This window comes from Monodelphis domestica, chromosome 1 (genome assembly GCF_027887165.1).
Source record: "Monodelphis domestica isolate mMonDom1 chromosome 1, mMonDom1.pri, whole genome shotgun sequence".
Classification (NCBI taxonomy): domain Eukaryota; kingdom Metazoa; phylum Chordata; class Mammalia; order Didelphimorphia; family Didelphidae; genus Monodelphis; species Monodelphis domestica.
The window spans coordinates 514,371,900-514,396,609 of NC_077227.1; the positions used below are offsets into that span (position 1 = coordinate 514,371,900).

The following is a 24,710-nucleotide window of genomic DNA, read 5'->3' on the forward strand; positions in this document are numbered from 1 at the left end:
CCTTATTCCAGGCCCAGTGTCCTATCCACTGCTCTACCTAGCTGGCTCTGATGTTGGTAAATAAATGTACTGAAATATCACTGTGCTGTAAGAGACAACAAATATGATAAATTGAGAAGCATAAACTTGCATGAACTGAAACTGAGAGAAGTATGCAGAAACAAGAAAACAACATATATAATGACTACACAATGTAAGAAAAGAATTACCAGGGGCAGCTGGGTGGCTCAGTGGATTGAGAGTCAGGCCTAGAGAAGGGGTGGTCCTAGGTTCAAATCTGGCCTCAAACACTTCCCAGCTGTGTGACCCTGGACAAGTCACTTAACCCCCATTGCGTAGCCCTTACCACTCTTCTGCCTTGGAGTCAACCAAGACAGAAGGTAAGGGTTTTACTATTTTAAAAAAGGAAAAGAATTACTACAAAATAATAAAAAATAAATGTTGTAATATAATCACAAAAAAGTTTGTCCCTAAAAAAGAGAGATGAGAAAACATCCCCCTCTACTGCTTTCTATAAGAAGTGGTCCACAGGTTGGAATTTTGCTTATAGTGTTGAATATCTTTATCTTATTGATCAATATTGCATTCTCTTCTAATATTCCTTTTTCTTTTAAAAATTCTTTGTTATGAGAATGGATTCTGTGGAAAGAGTCAAGGGGAGGGTAGAGAGGGAAATGAAGGCAACAAAAAACAAAAATGATGAAAAATATTTTTTGAAAAAATAATTTTGGTAAACACAATATATGGTTTCTGAAAATTCCATTTAAAGAGTAAAATGTTTTGAGAACAATTTGAGTTTCAAGAACTGTTTTAATCATTTCAAATTTCCAACAAATAAATGCAAATTAAATTCTTTGAAATGTTTTTGTAATTTCTCAACAAGCAAAATAGCAAGCCTTCATTTTTATTTTTTATTAGGGCATCCCTTCATGATAGAAAAATATAGAACTGGTTTGAAGAAAAAATTTACATGAGCAGCTGAAACAGAAAGACAACAGAAATAGTTTAGGAAGTAAAAATGAAGAAATACAAAATTAAAATAATCAATAAATATTTATTAAATAGCTACTGTATGCCAGTTACTATGCTAAGTGCTGGGAGTATAAATAAAACAAAATACTATCCCTTTTGTCAAGGAACACACAGACTAAGGAGGTATGGAACATAAAAATAATTATATACAAAGAAGATATATATGTAGGATAAATTGGAGATAATCAATAGAAGAAATTAGTATCATTAAGATAAATTGAGAAAGACTTCTCACAGAAGACAAAATTTTATCTGAAACTAGAAAGAAGTCAGGAAGTAGAAATGAAGAGGGAGAGTATTCCAGGTATGGAATACAAAAAGTAAGAATGCCCAGTCTGGAGATGGGAGTATCTTATGTAAGAAACAATATGGAGGCCAGTTCACTAGATCAGAGTATGTGGAAGGGATCAAAGTGTAAGAAAAGAAGAACTGTAGAAGATAGGTTGTGAAGGGCTTTGAATACCCAATAGAAGACCTTCCATCTGATCCTGGAGGTGACAGGCTCCTACTGGAGTTTACTAGATAGCAGAGCAACATGGTCAGATCTGTGCTTAAGAAAGATCAGTTTGGTAACTGAGTGGAAGATGAACTAGAGTGAGGAGAGATGAGGCAGGAAGACCAATTAGTAAACTACTCCAATAGACCAGGCATAATAAGAAGAAAAGCTGCACCAGCGTGGTAGCAGTGTCAAAGGAAAGAAGGAGGTGTATACAAGGAGCAAGACATTAATAAAGTAAAATTTACAGGACCTAGAAACAATTGCATGTGGCAGGAGAGGAGAAAGTGGAAGATGGAGGCTGATAAGTAGGCTTCAAGACTAGATGAGTAGGAGTGTGACAATGCACTCAAATAGCAATAGGAAATTCACATGGACTACTACATTTATCACTAAAGTTCTTAAGTACTGCAATGATTGAGGAAAAATATGACTATGAATGCTTTGTATGAATGTTTTTGCTGCAGATAGTATGAAACCTCATGATGACAGCCTGAAATCCTATCTGTGGCATTTGCTTTCCATGTGATTCTTGGCATGTCACAAAATCCCTGGGTCACAGCTTCCGCATATGTAAAATGAGGGGGATGGATCAGATGACCTATTAAGGTCCTGTCTAGCTCTATGTCTATGTTCTAAATCTAGTGTGCATGCTATCTACTGCCAAGTCTGGAAAATGTGTTGGTTTGTTCTGTTGAACTTCTTTTTTAAACATTCACTTTTAAAAATATTCTTTGATGTTTTTCTTGTCAGAGGAATGGGAAAGAATATATTAAATCAATCAATAACCAATACTGTGTATCATGCACTATATGCTAAGCACTAGAAAATGAAGGTGAAATAGAAAACTCAATTAAGATGTAAATCAAAACAAGAATTTAAGGAGAAAATTAATGTTTTTGATAAAATTAAGTTTTCTACAACCAAATTTTGTGGTATCAAGAGGAGTGCTTATATCATGAAAGACTGTTTATACAAGTAAGTATAAAAAGCCTTATTCAATATGATAAATGTTGATGCTATTTGCAACTACTGCTATAGTTGAAATGATGCTTGGCAAATGACATACATAACAGTTTCAAATGGTTCAACTTGCAGATACTATTGTGGGAAAAGTCAATTACCCATATGTCTGAAGACATCTGGAATCAATTAATTGAGAAACTAAAAGCTCCCTATTTTGTACTTCAAGTGAATAAAATAAAGGAAAGATGTAATTAAAGATGCTCGGTTCATTATAAATGTACATTCAACATGCTACTGGAAATGATGGGAGCTTAGGGGAGGTTTTTTACCTTCCCAACTCATTCATGGTAATGTCGTAGATAAAATTTCAAAATAATAGACAATTTAAATGAAAATAATATGTGAGATAACCTACACTGGATTATGCACTATAGGAGCTGAACTGTTATCTGAATTGGCTTCCTTAGCCCTGCAAGTGCTTAGCATAACACCTAGTACATCCCATGTGTTTTAAAAGCACTCCTTGACTAAAACACAAGTCTATGAGCATTAGTTTAAATGTGATCATTTGGGTAAAACATCTGTCATAATCATTTGCATGGAAAAATTATGAGTGAAAAACTACATAGAAGTTTTCAAATTGTTATGGATATCCAACTTTAGAGAAACATACCATTAAAAGGCAGACATATTAAGTCAACAACAAAATACACAAAACTTCATGGCAAAGCAAATAATGCTATCTGAGATAAGAAAAATTAAAAACTATCATCCTATGTCTCTTCTCCCTTTTGAAGTCAAACTGATGTGGACAGCTAATATTTATATACTATCTAAAAGGCCTTTAAGGTTGTTTCTAGTTCTAAATCTTATGATGCTATAAAATAAAATTGTATGTAATACTTTTAAATTCCAGGAAAGAAACACTGTACTTGAAAAGAATATACTTCCCTTTATCAACTGTATTTTTGCTAAAGTAATTCTGTGGGAGGCAAAAAACTCAAGTAATTTCATTTATATTTTCAAAGTTAAAATATTTAGACTCAAAATCTAGTTGTTTTGTAATGCATTTTCTTTTACATTATTTTAGAAGGTAATAACCCATGATTAAAAATATGAAATATTCTAAATATAAAACATCAATATTTTGTTGTTAGGATATAGGCTCATTTTAAAGTGAAATTTAATCATGAAATATGATTCTATACAAAATTCTTTTAAAGGCAACATTTTAAGAATGAATAAATTAAAAGAGCTCTATTTTCTCTTGCATTCAGAAAAAGTAGAGTATTGTAACTATCTAGACTAACTTAACCCAACTGAAAAATGGGTCAATATTCAACTAAAAATATAACCTCTTTCAGAAATCACTGTTCAATTTTTTGCTGACACTTTTTCAAGAGATGAGCTGTTAGGTTCCTGGTTAACTTCCAACCTTAGTAATCATTTGTTTCCCTTAATTCTAGCTTTGACTTTCATCAGATTCATTAACTTCCTTACCAAAATGTTTCATTGTACTAATGGACTGGGGAGGTTTAATTTAACCTCTTTAAAATGGGTCATCTGCTCAACTGAATCAGCAAAAGGAAACAATACTGAATACATTTACTAGCTATATGACCCTGGGCAAATTACAATCTGTCAGTTTTTCCATAAAATGAGAATAACAAAATAACAATATTCATCTCACATGACTACTATAAGGATAAAATGATAAAATGTTTGTGAAGTACATTTTATGTCTTAATGTGCCACATAAGTATGTGATTATTATTAAAGTTAACATGTAGATTTTAAAAACTCTAAGTAACTATAGTTCAAGATTTCATGTGCAATCCCTTTTCTTTTGTTCTTGTATATTGGAATATGTGAATTTTTTAATATGTTAAGAGTATAATCTTTTAAATGTTTTAAAGTATCCTAGATCATATGGTACACATTATGTTAAATGGTACCTATTTGAAAGGTTTCTGTGTTTATCTGTAATTCCTTGAGATGAAGGTATGGCAATGAGTCTTAAGATGATTTATTTCTGGGTTAACTCCTTCCCTTAGAATAACTTTAACTGAGGTTTCTGAGGTAAAGAACATGTTATCAATTAGAATGAACTTAATCTTACAAGATCATCAAAGTCTGAATCCATTAAGTCAATTAAAAATATTTTGGCAACACCTGATGAAGCCAAATTGTGAGAAGGAAAATCAACATGACTTTATCAAAATGAAACATACAACCATATACTAGCCTGTCATAAGCTGCAATCATGAAGTTGAGAAGAAGGCTGATTGACTGTTCCACACTGATCTGGTGAGTAGAAGGAAGGCGTTTGTTCAGCTGGTAGTAGATAGATGAAATGATAGTTTCCAAACGGGATACACTGATCTCAGTGTTATGGTCCAGTGTGTTAAGGCCATTGTCTCGGAAGGCTTCAATCATGTTCCAGATATCAACAAGGTGCACTAAAAATGAAAAAGAAGAGTCAACTGTCACCTATTAAAAAGCATAGAACATGCTTCGTATCTATCTGTTGGACTCAAGGAAAACAGATTCCAAAAAAATACAGAGAAAATATGTCTGATTTTCATTCATTATAAAGTATTTATTTAAAAAAAACTACTAGAGGGGTATAGCTAAGTGGCTGAGTGAATACAGAGCCAGGAGACAGGAAGTCCTGGGTTCAAATCTGGCCTCAGACACTTAGCTGTGTGATCCTGGACAAGTCAATTAACCTCAGTTGCCTAGCCCTTACTGTTCTTCTGCTTAGAATTGACTCTTAGTATTGATTCTAAGACAGATGGTAGAGGTTAAGAGAGACAGAGACAGAGACAGAGACAGAGACAGAGACAGAGACAGAGAGAGAGAGAGAGAGAGAGAGAGAGAGAGAGAGAGAGAGAGAGAGTCAGAGAGAGAGGCTACTAGGTGTAAGGCACTTCTAGGACTGGGAATGGAAGAAATAAAAACAATTATCTGTACTTAAAAAAATTTACAATGACATGTATATAAAGATAAGTCAACACATGGTACATAAAAATGAAACACAAAGTAATTTTTGGGCCCAGGAAGGGAGCACTAACCATTGGAAGAATCCCCAAAGGCCTAGTATAAGAAAGAGCAGCTGAGCTAAGGTTTGAAAGAAGGTAAGAATTCTGAAAGGTGGAAATGAGAAAGGAGAGCCTAGGCAAACCACACATATCACATGCCAAGCACAGCTAGTAGGCCAGTTTGGCTGAAAGATGCTTGAGGAAGACTGAGAGAATGGGATATGCAAATCCAGGTTGGAGCCCAAAGGAGAACAGCAAGCAGAGGAGTTTCGGTCTTATTCTAGAAGCAAGAGGATGTCCTTAAAGCCCCTTGAACAGAAGAACATGGTCCCACCATGACTAAGAAGCATAGAGTTGTGCAGTGTGAGAAGGATGGCCTGGGCACAGAGCCTAGGAGCCAGAGGATGACCTGGCGAGAAGGAACAGGGGACAGGAGAGGGGCTGGGCTGGGCCAGAAGAGACATGATTGCAGAAACTAATGTGAAGGAGAAAATGAGGAATGATGCCACAGTGTCCTAAGGCAGAAGTTAGGTATTGCTGTTGTTCAGTCATTTCAGTTGTGTCTGACTGGGTTTTCTTGGCAAAGATGACATGGTTGTTAGCCATTTCCTTCTCTAGCTCGTTGTACAGATGAGGAACTTAAGTAAATAGGGTGAAGTGACTTATCTAGGGTCACACAGCTCCTCAGTGTCTAAGGCCTTATTTAGGTGCAGGAAAACTTCAGGCTCTGACCACTGTGATACCTAGCTGCCCATAAGAAAGGGACCTCAAGGGAAATGAACAAGAAGTTCTAAGAAATGATAAATTCAGGCTTCAGACACTTCCCAGCTGTGTGATCCTGGGTGAGTCACTTAACCCCCATTGCCTAGCCCTTACTGCTCTTCTGCTTTAGAACCAATACACAGTATTGATTTCAAGATGGAAGGAAAGGGTTAAAAAAAAAAAGAAATGATGAAGTCAGACAAAGCCCTCCAGTGAAAGGGAGGATGGAGCAATGGCATGGTCAGCATCCTGAGGAGTATCAGTGAGAGAACCTCTCCTGGAAGAATGAAGGAGTCACCATGTTGTAGCTGAGATGAGACAACTCTGAGACCAATAAGTAGCAGGTACAAGGGATTTATCAGGCAAATAATGAGAGTAAGCCTGGGCTGATATGGGGCAAGGCAAGAATAATGAGAAGTCAAGGAGGGAAGGGTTTTAATAAGAGAGAAGAGAGTTCATAGAATGTATTTTCTAATGCAAGGGATAGAGAAATCAAAGGTATGACTTTCACCTGGTGTAGCAGAGGCAGAGTAAAGTACATGATATAAGTAGTGAGAACTGGTAAGGCTGATGAACTTGTGGATCGGGGCATTACAGACTCAAAGGCGAGGCAGTGCAGTATAATTTAAAGAGTAATGAGCTAGGTGTCAATGCCTTGTGTAGTGTGGAAAGGAAACAAGAAGAAAGTTTATTTATTTATTTCTTGTTTCCTTTCCACAGTAGTCAATTAATAACCTGCCTGAGTATTTCTGGAAGGGGGCCTCAAGGTCATTTGCTACAACCTTCTTGTTTTACAGATTGAGACCCTAGACCAAAAAATTAAGTGACTTACCCAAGATTGTACAAGTATAAGTACAAAGTATCAGGGTGGGAATTCAGGTGCTCTGCTTATCTCAGTATTGTTGTAAGGATCACAGAAGATAATGTCAAATAATAAAAGTATTTTGTAAAATATAAAGTACTACATAAATATAACATGGCAATGTAAGATAAAGCATGTTGATCTATTAGGCACAAATAAGTAAGGAATGAAATTCCAATGATAAAATCACAAATAATTTACACATTGAATTGTCTGAGTGGAGAGCTAATCTTAAAGCCACAAAGGTCTGAGTTCAAGTCCTGCCTCGGACATTGACTGGCTATGCAATCCTGAGCAAGCAATTTAAACTTTCAGTGTTACAGACAATCTCCCAAGACTATAAATTATAAAAAGGTGAGTATCTGCATTGATATAGGAGACCCCCCCAATGAAATCTTGAGTCTAACTACTTTTCTTTTTTTTTTATTTTTTTATTTAATAAGATGATTTAGAATATTTTTCCATGGTTACCAGATTCATGTTCTTTCCCTCCCCTCCCCTCATCCCCTTCCTATATCTGACCCACAATTCAACTAGGTTTACATGTGTCATTGATCAAGATTCATTTCCATATTACTAATATTTGCACTAGGGTGATCTATTAGAATCTACTTTCCCAGTCATAGCCCCATCGACCCATGTGATCAAGTGGTTGTTTTTCTTCTGTGTTTCTTCTCCCACAGTTTTCCCTCTAAATGTGAATAGTGTTCTTTCCCATAGATACTTTTGGGTTGTTATGGATCATTGCATTGCTGCTAGTAGAGAAGCCCATTACATTTGATTTTACCACAGTGTATCAGTTTCTGTGTATAATGTTCTCCTGGTTCTGCTCCTTTCACTCTGCATCACTTCCTGGAGGTTGTTCCCGTTCACATGGAATTCCTCTAGTTTATTATTCCTTTAAGCACAATAGTATTCCATCACCAGCATTTACCACAATTTGTCCAGACATTCCCCAATCGAAGGGCACCCCCTCATTTTCCATTTTTTTGCCACCAACTGTGCGGTTATGAATATTCTTGTACATGTCTTTTTCCTTATTATCTCTTGGGGGTACAAACCTAGCAGTTTTATGGCTGGATTAAACAGCAAACAGTCTTTTAGCACCCTCTTCCAGAATGGTTGGTTCAATTCACAATTAACCACCAGTAATACATTAATATCCCAATTTTGCCACATCCCCTCCAACATTCATTACTTTCCTTTGCTGTCATGATAGCCAATCTGCTAGATGTGAGGTGATACCTCAGAGTTGTTTTGATTTGCATTTCTCTGATTATAAGAGACTGACATTTTTCATGTGCTTATTAATAGTTTTGATTTCTTTATCTGAAAATGGCCTATTTGTGTCCCTTGCCCATTTATCAGTTGGGGAATGGCTTGATTGTTTTGTACAATTGATTTAGTTCCTTATAAATTTGAGTGAATAGACCTTTGTCAGAGGTTTTTGTTATAAAGATTGTTTCCCAATTTGTTGCTTCCCTTCTAATTGGTTTTTGTTGTACAAAACCTTTTAAACTTAATTTAATCAAAATTATTTATTTTGTACTTTGTAATTTTTCTAACTCTTGCTTGGTCTTAAAATCTTTCCTTTCCCAAAGATCTGACAAGTATACTATTCTGTGTTCACCTAATTTACTTATTGTTTCCTTCTTTATGTTCAAGTTGTTCACAGATTCTGAGTTTATCTTGGTGCAGGGTGTGAGATGTTGATCCAAACCCAATCTCTCCCATATTGTTTTCCAATTTTTCCCAGCAGTTTTTGTCAAATAGTGGATTTTTGTCCCAAAAGCTGGGATCCTTGGGTTTATCATAGTCTGTCTTTCTGAGGTCACTTACCCCAAGACTATTCCACTGATTCTCCCTTCTGTCTCTTAGCCAGTACTATATGGTTTTAATGATCACTGCTTTATAATACAGTTTAAGATCTGGTACTGCTAGGCCACCTTCCTTTGCATTTTTTTCATTATTTCCCATTATATTCTTGATCTTTTGTTCTTCCAAATAAACTTTGTTATTGTTTTTTCTAATTCTATAAAAAAGTTTTTTGATAGTTTGATGGGTATGGCACCAAATAAGTAAATTAGTTTGGGTAGGATTGTCTTTTTTATTATGTTAGCTCATCCTACCCATGAGCAATTAATGTTTTCCCAATTATTTACATCTAGTCTTAATTGTGTGGAGAGTGTTTTGTAGTTGTGTTCATATACTTCCTGTGTTTGTCTTGGCAGATGGATTCCTAAGTATTTTAAATTGTCTATAATGATTTTAAAGAGAATTTCTTTTTCTAAATCTTGCTGCTGGGATGAGTTGGAAGTATATAGAAATGCTGATGATTTATGTGGGTTTATTTTATATCCTACAACTTTGCTAAAGTTGATGATTATTTCCACTAGCTTTATAGTTGATTCTCTAGGATTCTTTAGGTAGATCATCATATCATCTGCAAAGAGTGATAGCTTGGTCTCCTCACTACCTATTTTAATACCTTTAATTTCTTTTTCTTCTCTAATTGCTACTGCTAGTGTTTCTAGTACAATGTTAAATAATAAGGTGATAATGGGCATCCTTGTTTCACTCCTGATCTTATTGGGAATGCTTCTAATTTATCTCCATTGCATATGACGCTTGCTGATAGTTTTAAATATATAATGTTTATTATTTTTAGAAAAGGCCCATCTATTCCTATGCTTTCTAGTGTTTTCAATAGGAATGAGTGTTGTATTTTGTCAAAGGCTTTTTCTACATCTATTGAGATAATTGTGATTTTTGTTGGTTTGCTTGTTAATATGGTCAATTATGTGGATGGTTTTCCCAATATTGAACCATCCTTGCATTCCTGGTATAAAAATCCCTACCTGATCATAATGAATAACAATCCTAATGATCACTTGCTGGAGTCTTTTTGCTAGCATTCTACCTAAGATTTTTGCAGCTATGTTCATTAAGGGGAATGGTCTGTAGTTTTCTTTCTCTGTTTTTGATCTACCTGGCTTTGGAATTAGTACAATTATTTGTGTTATAAAAGGAATTCGGCAGAACTCCTTCTTTGCTTATTATGTCAAATAGTTTGCATAATACTGAGATTAGATGTTCTTTGAATGTTTGATAGAATTCACTTGTGAATCCATCAGGCCCTAGGAATTTTTTCTTAGGGAGTTCTTTGATGGCTTATTCAATTTCTTTTTCTGATATGGGGTTATTTAAGTATTCTATTTCTTCTTCCATTAATCTAGGCAATTTATATTTTTGTAAATATTCATCCATATCACCTAGATTGCCATGTTTATTGCCATATAATTGGACAAAATAACTTTTAATGATTGCCTTAATTTCTTCTCCATTAGAGGTGAGGTCTCCCTTTTCATCTTGGATGCTATAAATTTGGTTTTCTTCTTTCATTTTTTTATTAGATTGACCAGTACTTTGTCTATTTTATTTGTTTTTTTCAAAGTATCAGCTTCTAGTCTTGTTTATTAACTCAATAGTTCGTTGACTTTCAATTTTATTAATTTCTCCTTTGAGTTTTAGGATCTCTAATTTAGCTTTCATCTGAGGATTTTTAATTTGTTCACTTTCTAGTTTTTTAATTTTCATGCCCAATTCATTGACCTCTGCCCTCTCTAATTTGTTAACATATGAACCCAAGGATATAAATTTCCCCCTAAGTACTGCTTTAACTGCATCCCATAGATTTTGAAAGAATATCTCATCATTGTCATTTTCTTCAATGAAATAATTGTTTCTATTATTTGTTCTTTAGCTGATTTTGGAGAATCTTATTATTTAATTTCCAATTAATTTTTGATTTGCCTCTCCATATACTCTTACTAATTATTACTTTTGTTTCTTTGTGATCTGAAAAGGTTGCATTTATTATTTCTGTTCTAATTCCTTTTCTAGTCTTTATCCCTATTCGATTTTCAAGGATAAGGAGTCACTGTTATCAATTCCAAGGTAAACATAACCAGTTATCCATATGACTGTCTATCTCTTTCAATAACAAAATCACTTTGCACTCTAGTTATGGCACCCTAGTCACTAAATAGTAGAATATAAAACCATATAGTACTACATAAACCTAGTATTTCAACTGAACAATTAAAAATGCTTATTATGCTTGAAACAACTTGCTAAGTGCTAAGGAAATAGCTATAAAAAAGACAAGTTTTTCCTCCCCAAGGTGATCATGTCATTACTACTACAATGACTACTACTACCATTGCTATTATGTGCTTTCACAGTAATGTGGTACTTGTTACCCTTTAACACAGAAAACATTAAAATAGTGCATGAAAAGATAACAATCACAAAAGATAAACAGGTATTTTATATTAAAGTAAAAAGCTTTTGCATGAAAAAATCAATGCAGCTAGGATAAAAAGGAAAGCTCATCAGTGGATTGAAAGCCAGGCCTAGAGAAGGGAGGTCCTAGGATTAAATCTGGCCTCAGATATTTCCCAGCAGTGTGACCTTGGGCAAGTCACTTAACCCCCATTACCTAGCCCTAACCACTCTTCTGCCTTGGAACCAATACACAGTATTGATTCTAAGATGGAAGGTAAGGGTTTAAAAAAAAAGGAAAGCTCAGGTATTTTTAGGGTGGACAGTCTTTAAATCAAATATCTCTGATATGAAATAAATTATAACCTAATATAAGTAATAAGGAAGAATTATTTAACAGTGGATCAGTTGGTTAGCAAATAGGAATAAACATTTCTCAGAAGAATTACAAGCTGATTGATTGTTGTCCCTCATAATCAAAGAGGACCAAAATGGCATCATTATGGTGAGATCAATGTATGGTATACTAAACTATGGTTGATCAGATCAATAAGAGCTCAAAAGGCTCTTCCACAAGTTGGGCACAAATTTTATGAATATCTGCAATGGAGATGTCTGTAAATTTGAGCATTTCACATTTCTTTTGAGCAATCACAATTCTGCTTTGTTCATACAGCACAAAACTTTTAATGAGGGAACATCATGCAAGATAGTCCTGTGCCAGTGTCTCCTATGTTTCATTGTCAATACCAAAGTTCTTCAGAGAGACTTTGAGAGTGCTCTCATATCACATCTTCTAACCTCTGTATAAGCACCTAACTTGTTCAAGTTTTCTAGTCTTTTAAGCAAACATGTTTGGCATTTGGGTTACATGGACAGCCCAATGGACTTGTGCTCTCTGGCAACTGAATTTGAGTTTGGCAGTTTAGCTCAAGAAAGAACTTCAGTGTCCAGTACCTTATCTTGCCAGGTGATCTTTGGGATCTTCTTAATATAAATCAAATGGAAGCAATTCAATCTCTTGGCATGGTGCTGGTAGGCTGTCCATGTTTCACAGGCATAAAACAATAAAGTCAGCATAGCAGCTTTGTAGATCTTTGGTTTGGAAGGCAGCCTAATACAGTGATATCCTGGTATTCATCATTAATTCACTCCAGAAGGCAGGTTAAGTACCATAAAGGTCGAGTAAGAAATGAATTTTTCCCACAAGCAATAATGCAAGCTGAATTAATCCATTCCAAATACCCAGAAAACTCAGGTTTTATTAGGCATTATATGCATTAAGTTGTATTTTACTAGTAGTAGTGGTAGTCTCTCAGTGATCGAGAATGACTATTGTCTTTGTGCAGTTTCATCTATGGTGTACCCTCATGTGGCTTTGGAGTCCAAAGGCTGAGGCGCAAATTTTGTGGCACATGGGGCATGGGACTCCAGTTGTTACGGGAGGTGCGGTTGTGGCCTGGTGTCAGCTTTCACACACAGCGGCAAGACGTCGACGTCGCTCATCTTCAAAGGTGGTGGCGGCATGGTGAATGTGGGTTTGCCAGCTGCTTCTGACAGAGGCAGCGAGTTCTAGTTGCTTTGGTGTAATGCTAGCCCACTTCAAGTTGGACTTTGGCTGATCCTTGAATCTTTTCTTTGGTCAGCCTTGTTTCCTGAGTCCAGCTGACAGTTCACCATAGAATACCTGTCTTGGTATTCGCTGTGGGTCCATGTGGATGACGTGTCCAGACCATCATAGCTGGGTTTTGAGGACCATGACTTCGATGCTGGTGGAGTTGGCTCTGTCGAGGACTTCCTAATTGGTGATTCGGTCCTGCCATCAGATCCTCATGATTGACCGGAGGGAGCGTTGGTGGTATTGCTCCAGCTGTTTCATGTGCTTCCAGTACAGTGTCCATGTTTCACAGCTGTACAGGAGCGAGCTGAGGACCACTGCATTATACACTTTGAGCTTCGTCGCAGTGCTTAAGCCTCTGTGTTGGAGGACTTTGCAGTGCAGCCGCCCAAGTGCCTGGCTGGTCTTTTGGATCCTGGCATTAATCTTGTGGTCTAGGGACCCATCATTGGCGATGGTGCTGCCCAGGTACTTGAAAGTGTTGACGTTAGAAAGCTGTGTGCTGTCGATTGTAATGCACAGCTGGTTAGTTGGCCTCCCTGGTGCAGGTTGGGACAGGACCTCTGTTTTGCTGAGGCTGATAGTTAGGCCAAACAGTTTTGTTGCGGTGGAGAACCTGTCCACAATGGTTTGGAGATGATTTTCTTGGTGGGCCATGAGAGCTTCCAGGATGAGTCTCTCTATTGTCTTTGTTTTTGCAGTCAGGCGGCGAAGGTCGAATAGTGAGCCATCTAGTCGGTATTTGATGTAGATGCCCAGGTCTAGATCCATCACAGCATGTCATAATACTTGGGTGAAAAATAGGTTGAATAGTACCGGAGAGAGGACACAGCCTTGTTTCACACCATTGGAGATGTTGAAGCGATCAGAAGTCTCTCCACCAGATAGGACTTCCCCTGTCATGTCGACATGAAAGAGCTGGATCAGTTTGATGAATTTTGCTGGGCAACCGAGCTTGCTGAGGATCACCCACAATGCGTCCCTGTTCACTGTGTCGAACGCCTTCATCAGGTCTATGAAGACAATGTAGAGACTCAGGTTCTGCTCAAGGCATTTTTCCTGCATTTACCTCACTGTGAAGACCATGTCGATGGTGCTGCGACCTGGTCGGAAGCCACATTGTGATTCAGGCATGTTCTGCTCTGAAACAGATGACAGAAGTCTGTTGAGTATAACACGGGCGAGGATCTTTCCAGCAGTGGAGAGTAGTGAGATGCCTCTGTAGTTGTCACAGGCTGCTCGTGAGCCTTTGTTCTTGTATAGGGCTACAATGGAGGCATTTCTGAGTTCTGGGGGCATGTCTTCCTCTTCCCATATGCTGGTCAGCACTATGTGGAATGCCTGGAGCGCCTTTCCATTTAAGGCCTTGTACACCTCGGTTGGGATCCCGTCTTTACTGGGTGCCTTGCCTGCACTCATTTGTTTAATGGCTTTTTGGACTTCCACTATTGAAGGAGGGACATCAAGTTGTTCAATGGAGCAGTTTTGGGGGATCTGATCAAGGGCGCTTTGGTTGACTGAAGAGGGTTGGTTGAGAAGCTGACTGAAGTGTTCTTTCCACCTGTTGCTGATGCCTTTTTTATCTTTTATGAGAGTGTCACCGTCAGAGGATAGCAAGGTAGTGGTGGTGGGTTTTAATGGCCCATAGACAGTCTTGAGGGCACTGAAAAATTGTTTGTAGTTTTTCATATCAGCAAACTGCTGGATTTCTTCTGCCTTTTTTTCCCACCATCGGTCTTGCATCTTCCTGATCTCACGCTGCGCCATGGCTTGGAGAGACTGGAATCTGTCCTTTTTAGGAGCAGAGTTTGGGTTGTTTTGCCACTCCATAAAGGCTTTGTTCTTCTTGCTCAATAGGTCTTCAATAGCAGTGTTGTTCTCGTCAAACCAGTCCTGGTGGTTGCGTTGTTTTGGGCCTAGGACTGCCTTTGATGTTTCCTTCACTGCGTCTCTGAACTGGTTCCATTTCTCGGTTGAGCTTCCAGTTAGTGGTCCCTTGGCAGACAGCTTGTTGTCCAGGCAGGACTGGAATGTTTGCAAATAAGATGGATCTCTAAGACGACTCAAGTTGTAAAATGCGCGAACTGTCTGGGCGAGTTTTGGATGGCAAGGCTCAATGCGCATTTGAAGAGTCTCTCTAACCAATCAGTGGTCTGTCCAGCATTCAGCTCCTCTCATGGTTCTGGTGATCTTTACATCCTGGATGTCTCGCCGGCGTACAATGATGTAGTCAATGAGATGCCACTGTTTTGATCTTGGGTGCATCCACGTTGTTTTATATTTGTTCACCATTCTGAACACAGTGTTCGTGATGGTGAGTTCAAACTCTGAGCATTTGCTGAGTAGCAGTAGGCCGTTGTTGTTCATTTTGCCCACACCGTGTTTGCCGAGCACTCCTTTCCATCTTTCATGGTCCTGGCCAATGCGGGCATTGAAGTCTCCCAGTAGTATCAGCTTGTCATTTGTGGGCACTGAGTGCAGGACGGCACTCAGGTCAGAGTAGAACTGCTCGATGGTCTCCTCTGTGCTGGTCAGTGTTGGGGCATATGCGCTGATGATTGTGGCATACCAGTATTTGCTGAGAGGCAAACGGATCTTCATGAGCCTCTCGCTGATGCCCACAGGCAAGTCTGGCAGCTGTTTGAGCAAACTGGTCTTGATGGCCAGGCCAACACCGTGGATTCTGTCTTCATTTGAGGCTCTCCCTTTCCAGAAGAAGGTGTATCCAGTGGTGGGTTCGCTGAGTGATCCCTCTTCTGGTAAGTGTCTTTCGCTTAAGGCTGCAATGTCGATGTTATATCGCGCCAGTTCTTTACCGATTAGAGCTGTTCTTCTCTCAGGTCTTGGGGTATTCTCTCTATCAAGTAATGTCCTGATGTCCCATGCTCCTAGTAGGAGTTTCTTTGTATTTTTTCTTTGATTTCGACTGCTTAAAGGGGATGACCCACCAGCTGCGGTGTGCTGACCGGGTGTTTGTAGGGCAGGCAATGTTTGGGACACCTTTTCTAGTCCCCTCCCTTGATTAGGGTGAGCAGTGCTGTCCTAGAGAGGGCTGCTCAGTCGCCCAGGATGCTGCCAAATGTCCCTGCTGCCCACAGGGCCAAGCGACCACTTGTCCATGGGCCGCCTACGTGCAGGATCATGACTACAACTGCCAGTGTTCACTTCTACCTGTTGCGTCGTCACTCCCCCATCACCGCAGGTCTTGAAGAGGGTGGACGGGATTAGGATAGATGAGTGTGCACAAAGATACTTGTGCGTGAAAGAGATTTAAGTGGAAAAGCCGATGCACAGTGACAGTCCCACTCTCTCGGCGTTGGAAGCCTGGGTCCAGTGGCACGAAAAATTGTTACGTCTGGAGACTTCCTCAGCTGCATTGGATGGCCGTGTTGTCCTTTGTGCTCCAATACGCCCTAAGCACTCCACAGTGCTTTGCTGCGTCACCCTCTCAGCCGTTGAACCTTCTTATTGGTTTCTTCCGTCTGTTCAGACGAAGCAGTCTTCACATGCTGGGTGAGCAAGGCCCTGGTTCACCATGGGTCGACGACCCGATGGCTACCCTCACAAGGTTTGGCCAGCCTGTCGAAGCCGTTGCCCGGGGTGTAGCCACTGCCGCATGCTGGCAGCTACTGGGAGCCACAAGTGAGAGCTGGGTGTCAGGTGGGGGTCAGAGGCTGGAGAGCTGCACTAGGAGGGCACGACAAGCCCTCCATACCAGAGATACTACCCCTCCCTGAGTACCCCATACTAAATAAACATTAATAACACATAGACATAAATAAAAACTAATAATTAGATTAAATAAAATAATTTTAACTTAACTTTGCCTGTATTGAGAGTTCATGGTCTAAGGGAATGGTGGGAAGAGTAAATGTTATTGTCTAAAAGAAGAGTCCTCTTCCACAATATCTATGGGAAATTGCCCTTCTGTAGTAATTTCTTTCTCTTTTCCATCCATTATTACCACTGAACCCTGCTAGAGATTCACCAGGTATGAACTTCACAGGAAACTATTCAGTGATGTTTGGTGTTTTTTTTTTCCTGAATTTCAAAATTCCTCTAAAGTGGGAAATGGTCTGATAATTAACGAATTTACAATTCTGCTTGTTAAAAAGCTTTATCAGGGTGATATTTTCAACAAAGTTTGCACTTCCACCTATTTTGTACACATTTCCTTGATTAATGAAGTGTGGACATCCTCTTTTGCCACCTCCTCCTCACCTGAAAAAAATTCCCCCACTACTGGCTAGCTGCTACTGTACCCTTTTTAGTTCTTGCAACTTCTCAGTGCTGAGCTCTTCTTTATACTCCTGAACTAACTCTTCCACATCATTACCACTGACCTCTAGACCCATGGACTGGCCCAGAGTCACAATATCCATCACAAGTGGCTTGGTTTAGTCTCAAAGCCTTCAAAGTCCCTTTGAGTTACCACTTCTAGTCATAAGTTCCTCTAGGCAGAGTTCATGGTCCTGTAAGAGACTTCCCCCCAGCCTCTATCAATAAGATGAAGGCAGTGGAGGATATTAAAATGATTCTTCCAGAATTCATGCACAGTCAACTCTGTAGCAGAGGACACCTCAAAGTACCTTTGGAAAAGTGCCTTCATGTAGAGGTTTTGTTTTTTTGCTTGTTTTTAAATTAGAGATGATTTGCTGGCCCATGGGCTGAATCAGAGGAGTTCTGTTAGGGGGGCAATAATCTTACAATTATGAAGCTGAACTCCTCACATAAGTCATCTTCCAACCTTGTTAGTACTGTCTAATTCAAGAAGAGTTTTTAGCAGCAAACCTTTGTCCTGTAAATATTTTCTCACAGTTGAATCAAGTACCTCATTCATTCACTCAGTGAAAAATTGTCTCATGACCTAAGCTTTAGTATTCAACCTCTACATCACCTATAGCTTAGTTATTTTTCTTGAAAACTCATGAGTTTTCACTATGGTAAACTAAGAGAGGCTTCAACTTCATTCCCACACAACAACAGAGTTAGCCTGTCCTTCATTGGTTTCTCTTCTCTTGAGAGGTTCTGTTTAGCAATTTTCTCCCAAAATAAGCCAGTCTCATTGTAGTTGAACATCTTTTGGGGAATGAATGCCCCAGACTCTACATAATCTTTTAAATCATTCATAAATTCCTCAGTAGCTTTTATTTTGGTATTGGCTGCCTCTTGACTTTTTAAAATTATCAAACCAGCCATGACTGGTTTTAAACACTTCACCACTATCAGCACTCGCTACAGGCTTGTTTTTCAACTGATCAGTATGTAACTGTCTTGCCTTTTCACGAATTATTGCCTTGGAAATGCTATCACCAGCTAACTTTTTCATTTTATCTAAATCAATAACAATTTCTCTACCTCCTCTAATGCCTGGGATCTGTTTCATCACAGCTTTCACTTCTTTAGCAATATCAGCTGCTTTGATAGCCTCTTTATTTTTCACGATGATGGAGATTATTGTTCTCAGCATACAATATATTCTAATGATAGATCTGAAACAGGTACCACTCTTATTTCGCAATGATTTTTTTTTAACCTCTATCATGGTTCTAACTAATTTCCCTTTCTGCTGGGGATTTTCACTATCTTTCATTGGATTCATGACTTGTTTGTATAAAATATATCTCAAAAATGTCACAAAAGCCACAAAAAGTGAACACAAGATTGACTGGGGTTCTATACTGTGAAAGAGATACACCAAGGCTAACACATGATCCTTTGTTTCAGCTGTAGCAAGCCTTCGGTTCCCAAGATTGCAATAACAAGTTCTAGCATGCATCAAGTGCCAAGCATTTAATACCAAAACAATTTTTCTCATCAAAATGTGTCAATATCAAATTTGATGAATTCTAAAACTGTCAAGTACCAAAATTAAACTGTACCTCTTTTCTCCTACATTTCCTTCAGAACCTCCCAAACACTGAGCTAACTCGGGCAATGCATATATCAACCTCATTACCTATGTCTGGACATCCCTAGGAAGTATACTGCCAAAGTAAGCAAACTTATCCACAGAATTCAAAATTTCTTCATTTGCTATAACCAATGATTTCACATATTGATGGTGTGGTGCTGGCTGGTCGAGAATCTCTGTTTTCTTGGTGTTGTTAGGTCAAAATTAGTATAAGTAGCAGAGAATTGATCCATTTTCTGAGAGGTTGCATTGAGTGCACAAACTATTAACTGGGTGGCCCCTTATCAGCAAAGAGATCAATTGAATGGCCAGAGATAGAAGGATAAGAAGGAGACAGAAGCTACACAAGAGAAGAGAAACCTGGACTCGAACTCCCTGATGGGGACTCAAGTGTGTGCAGACCTAGCATCATAGGTTAGTTGATTGCAAGGGAAGAATGCAACTATCTTGAACTGAATATAAACATGCATTTGGAACTTTGTCTGGCTCACTGACCTGCTTAAGGACTAACTTGTCTGAAGAAATTTTGCTGTTGCACTAGGACCAGGTGGATTTATCCTATCTCCACTTCCTCTGGCTTTTAAACTGGCATTGCTTACCCTTAAATCTTGTTAATTTGTCTGTACTTTTAAGCATGAACCCTAGATAAAAATAAGTTGTCTTTTACTGAATTCTAATAGAGTACTTATAAATGAATAGCCCATTCTAACATGAAGGATAAAGGGGAAATCTTAGAAGCCTGTAATCAATGAATTTCACTTGCCAATTGTAAAAAAAAAAATTAAAAGAGGGTCACAAAAGAATTCTTTAAAATGTATATAGAAGTTTGAGCTTTAAAACCAGCATGTTGAATTTATTATATCTATTTTAAAAGCAACTTATATATAATAAAGATCAGCATTTTACAAGTAACATTCTTTTCTATTCCACTTTGTACATGGAAATGTTCTCTATTTTCAGTGTTTATTAAATTCAGAATAAAAACTAAATGTAATATACCTTTCTCCTTTTGTAAATACTGTCAGTCTCACTTGGTGTATTCATTAATTTACATGTCTTTTTTATCCTCTACTTTCCTTTTTCTATTTCATGGGATAATTATATTCAGAACTTAAGGTGATGTTTAAAAAAGATATCAATGGAGGTATAGCCAAGATGGTGGAGTGGTAAGAAACAGAATGGCAAACTCCTCTCCATAAAACTACTTTAAGCAGATCTAGAATATGTATCAGACTGAATGTCGATGGGAAAATCCACAAAAAAAAATAATAGTCTTTTATCCAGTCTGCTTCAGAATACACAAATGGACAGGGAGGTCAGTGGACACTAGGGAAAGGGTCAAAGCATTATATTTGAAGCACTCCAGCACCAAGGGAAAAGCTGTGCACGGGGGCAAAAGAAGATCCTAGATCTCTACCAAGGCACCACCAGACTCTTATTGGGCAGGTACAAACTGGCAACTTTTTGACCACTACTCAGTTCTGGGTCACAAATCCAGAAAGGACTGAAAAAGAATTCTATGCAGGAGAGTAGTATTCTGAGGTAGAGTGGTCATGAGAAAGAAGGAAGTTCAGAAACAATGTGGCTCAGATCCCACAGCATAAAGTAGGGTCTCATTTCTGACATTTCATCCAACCTACTGAGACAAGCAAGAAGAAAAGGCCAAAAAGAAGCCTACAATTCTGGCTCTGAACCAAAAGAGCTGTCCAGGTAGGCAACAGGAGCTGAGTATAGGAACAATATATTCTTGCTCATACACAAAACCAGGTCATAAACTAGCAGAACTAGTTGGGAAGAGGGGTAACAATCAGACTTTGCCCTAAAACAGGACACTTCAGGAGCAATGAAAGCTTCCAGATTCCTACTCTATTCCTGAGATGCTAGAATAACACAACACTCAGTATCTCAAAAGAACCCGCCCAGACCTTCTCTCCAGATGTGTGCAGAGTCTAGTCCTAACATCAAATCCGAAGTCAGAAAGAAGGCTGGAAGAATGAGCAAACAAAAAAAGAACCACACCATAAAAAGTTATGGTGACAAGGAAGCTCAAAATACAATATCAGAAGAAAATTACTCCAAAATATCTTCAAGTAAAACCTCAGATAAAATTTCAACTCAAATGCCTGAAAGATATGGAGCAAGAGTTTTTATGTTTTTATAAATGGAATGATAATACTAAAGGGAAAAAATAGAAAAGATATGAGAACTAAGGAAGAAAAAAACTGGGACGTGAATTAGCAGCTTGGCACAACCTTGCCAAAGAAATTAACTTCCTAAAAATGTGAATGGACTGAATAAAGGTCAATGACTCCATGAGACACAAGAAATAGTATAGCAAAAGCAAAAGATTAAAAAACAGAAAAAATACAATATATTCATAGATAAAACAACCTTGAAAATAGATTGAGGAGAAAAAATTAAGAATCATTGAATTATCTGAATGCCACAATCAAAAAAAAAAATCTGAAATCCTATTTCAAGAAATTTTCAAAGAAAGCTGCCCAAATCTCTTAGAACCAGTGGGCTACGTAGAAATATAAAGAATCTACTAGTTAGCTCCTGAACAAAACTCTAAAATGAAGAAAGAACTCAAGTACAAAAGAGTCATAGTCAGGTTCACACATGATTTAGCAATCTCCACCATAGAGTCCTGGAAATTTTGTAATATTCTAGAAGGCAAAGGTTAATAGCTAACATACAAGAATAACTTAACTAGCAAAATTGAATATAATGATAAGAGGGTGGAAGATGAATCTTTAAGGAAATAGAAGATTTCCAGGCATTCCTGATGAAAATATCAGAGCTGCTGAGAAATACTGAAGTTCAAATACCAGAGCAAAGAGGAATATTAAAGGGTAAATAAGAATGAACATTAATAAAGAACTATTAAACTGCTTACTTTCAAGTATGGGTAGATGATGCATATATCCACTCTGAACAATAACATCATCAAGGGTTATGGAGGAAGTCCAATTAGATAAGGCTTATGTTCTGATGATCTTAGAGGAAAATGGAAATATACAAGAAAAGAAATAACTGAGTAAGGAGGAAGAGAGAAGAAAGGTAAGTTAGGGAAAATTATCTCATGTAATTATTCTGCCCAAGAAGACATCTATACAAATGATGAGGGAACAGAAGGGCAGTGGCTGACACTTGAACCTCTCTCTTGAACTCATATGAACTGATCAAAAAAGGAAGGATATAGACACAAAGTTGGGTACATAAATATCTTTCACTCAACAAGGAAATAGGAAGGAAATGTGAGAAAGATAGGAAAATAGATTAAGGAAAGGATTAGTCCTAAGCAAAACTGTTAAAAGAAAATTATGGCTCTTCTTGAGGTAGCAGAGAAAAGGAATCTGAGAAAGGAACCTATAAATCAGGTGATCAATGAACAAGTTATTATATATAAATGGGATGCAATACTATTGTCTTGAACTCTTATTGGCATAACCAACCATAATTGCAGAGGACTAATGATGAAAGACGTTATCCATCTTCTGAAAAATATAAAGAATTCCAAATGTATAATGAGACAAATGTTTTTTGGACATGGATACTGTGGAAAGTTGTTTTGATTGTATTTTTTCTATATTCTAAATTGGGGGCAGGGAGTTGGGTAGAAGGGTGAGAATGTGGATTACTGGCTGGAAAAAAAGCAAAAATTTTTAAGACAGCAATAAAAATTTTGAAATAAAGATAAATTATTTTTAAAATTTTATAAAATGTTTAGAAACCAAAAAAAATCTAACCAAAGATGATATAACACATTTAAATTCATAAAATAATGGAATAAGCATTTAATTATTTAATGTTTTAAATAATATCTTTGTGTAGACTTTTTTTTTAATCCTTTCTTAGTAATGACTCTAAGACGGAGGAGCAAGCGATAGACAAATGAAGTTAAGTGACTGACTAAGGGTCACACAGCTAATAAGTGTCTTAGGTCAGATTTGAAGCCAGGTCCTCCCAACTCCAGGCACTCTATCCACTGTGCCAACTAGCTACCCATATATTTATGCAAACTTTTTTTACCAATATGTTAAGCACTATTCCACCAGGATCTTTTTTTGTTAATATTCTCAATATTCAGAATCAAAATTAACCTTAACTATCAAAGATGAATTTCCATCTTAGACAACTTTCATCTTTATGTTGGGACAATGAAATTAGATAAAACACGATGTCTCTTCCAGCTCCACAATCTATAATACTACAATCTTTGACTCTGCATTTTACAAATGAAAAAATTGAGGATCATAAAGTTGAAGTGACTTACCAAAGGTCACATAGGTAATAAGCATCAAAAACAGGACTTGAAGCACAGCTAGAGCTCAACAGATAGAGCGAGGCCTATAAATAGATGACCCTGGGTTAAAATCTGGCCTCAGATATTTCCTAGCTATGTGACCCTGGGCAAGTCACTTAGCCCCACTTACCTATTCTTATTGCTTTTCTGCTCTTAGAATCAGTATTGATTCTAAGATGGAATGTAAGTTTAAAAAAGACTTCTACCTAGGTTCTCTGACACTAAAGTCATCATTTTTTCTAGCTATCACACTATAAGTTATACCAAAACCATGAATTTATTCCTCTATTCAATACATATATAATACATGATGTCTTCCTTTCATTGCTTTAAAATTTAATTTAGTTTGTTAGCTTATGTTGAAAATAGATATCTAGAGTCATGAATATTTATGACAAGTATCTTTCTTATCATTTTCACCTAAAGCTTACTGGACCCCACATATGCTAAAGTTTTCTATATCACACATGGTCTTCCTTTAGATATGATTTTGCTATTTTTAACTAATTAATCCTCTAAATAGAATTCAAAGCTTTCTCAATCAAGTGAGCAAGCTTCCTGTCAAATATATTGTTTCCCGTTTGCAGGATTTATACTCTCTCCCTCATCCATCTTTCTAGTATCAAAAGCTATATTGCAGAGAAAATCAGGTATCTTTCTGTGACCTCACATCATTATTTCAAACCCATATTGTATTTTTTTACAAATTCAGGATCACCTAAAATGACAATAAAAAACTGACTCCAAATCCTCCAGCTTTCTACCTAAATTTTAGTGAAACATTCCAGATTTCTTCTAGTACCTATTTATTTTAAATGTGTTCAATGTGGAAAAGCAAACATAGTTAATAATCAGTGGGTATGAGGAGTCTTACAAGCTCTGTATCACTTCTTAAAGAATACTGGATACCAGGGCAGCTGGATGGCTCAGTGGATTGATAGCCAGGCCCACAGACCTGAGGTCCTAGGTTCTGGCATCAGGCACTTCCCAGCTGTGTGACCCTAGACAAGCCATTTAACGCACTTTCCTAGTCCTTACCCCTCTCTTGCCTTGAAACCAATACAGGCCATTGATTCTAAGACAGAAAGGTAAGGGTTTTCAAAAAAGAAAGAATAGTGGATACTACTTTACAATGTCAGGTCTACATCCAACTATTAAAAGTCTCTTGTCCTAGCATTCTGCCTACTAATGATTCCTTAGTGTCTCCTTAAAGATAAGATTTCAGACTTCTTCAGAAAATCTAGAATCAGCCTCTGAAATGATCTCCTTCTCCGTTATATAAGGTCAGAGATACAAGATTACTTCTGCTCTCTAATGACGTGAATCCCCAAATGTGCCGGGCATTTCTCTTTGGGGAACAGATCAGTCCAAAGCAAAGGCTGCGATTAAGGGCACTAACCACGAGGGGGCGCCGTTGGGGCACCAA

The 24,710-nt window shown here is 37.7% G+C and overlaps 1 protein-coding gene across 12 annotated transcripts in view; it reads right to left on the bottom strand.

The window, feature by feature from the left end:
* Window positions 1-24,710, bottom strand: part of DTNB (dystrobrevin beta) — a 398,765-nt gene that overhangs the window by 296,043 nt on the left and 78,012 nt on the right. For all 12 annotated transcript variants that reach the window (XR_008915458.1, XM_056813141.1, XM_056813139.1 and 9 more), the window contains exon 4: window positions 4,740-4,953. Coding sequence is in view for 11 of the 12 variants with exons in the window: in XM_056813141.1 (XP_056669119.1) it covers window positions 4,740-4,953 (214 nt within the window). In the remaining variant the exon portion in view is untranslated. The remainder of the gene's footprint in view (window positions 1-4,739; window positions 4,954-24,710) is intronic.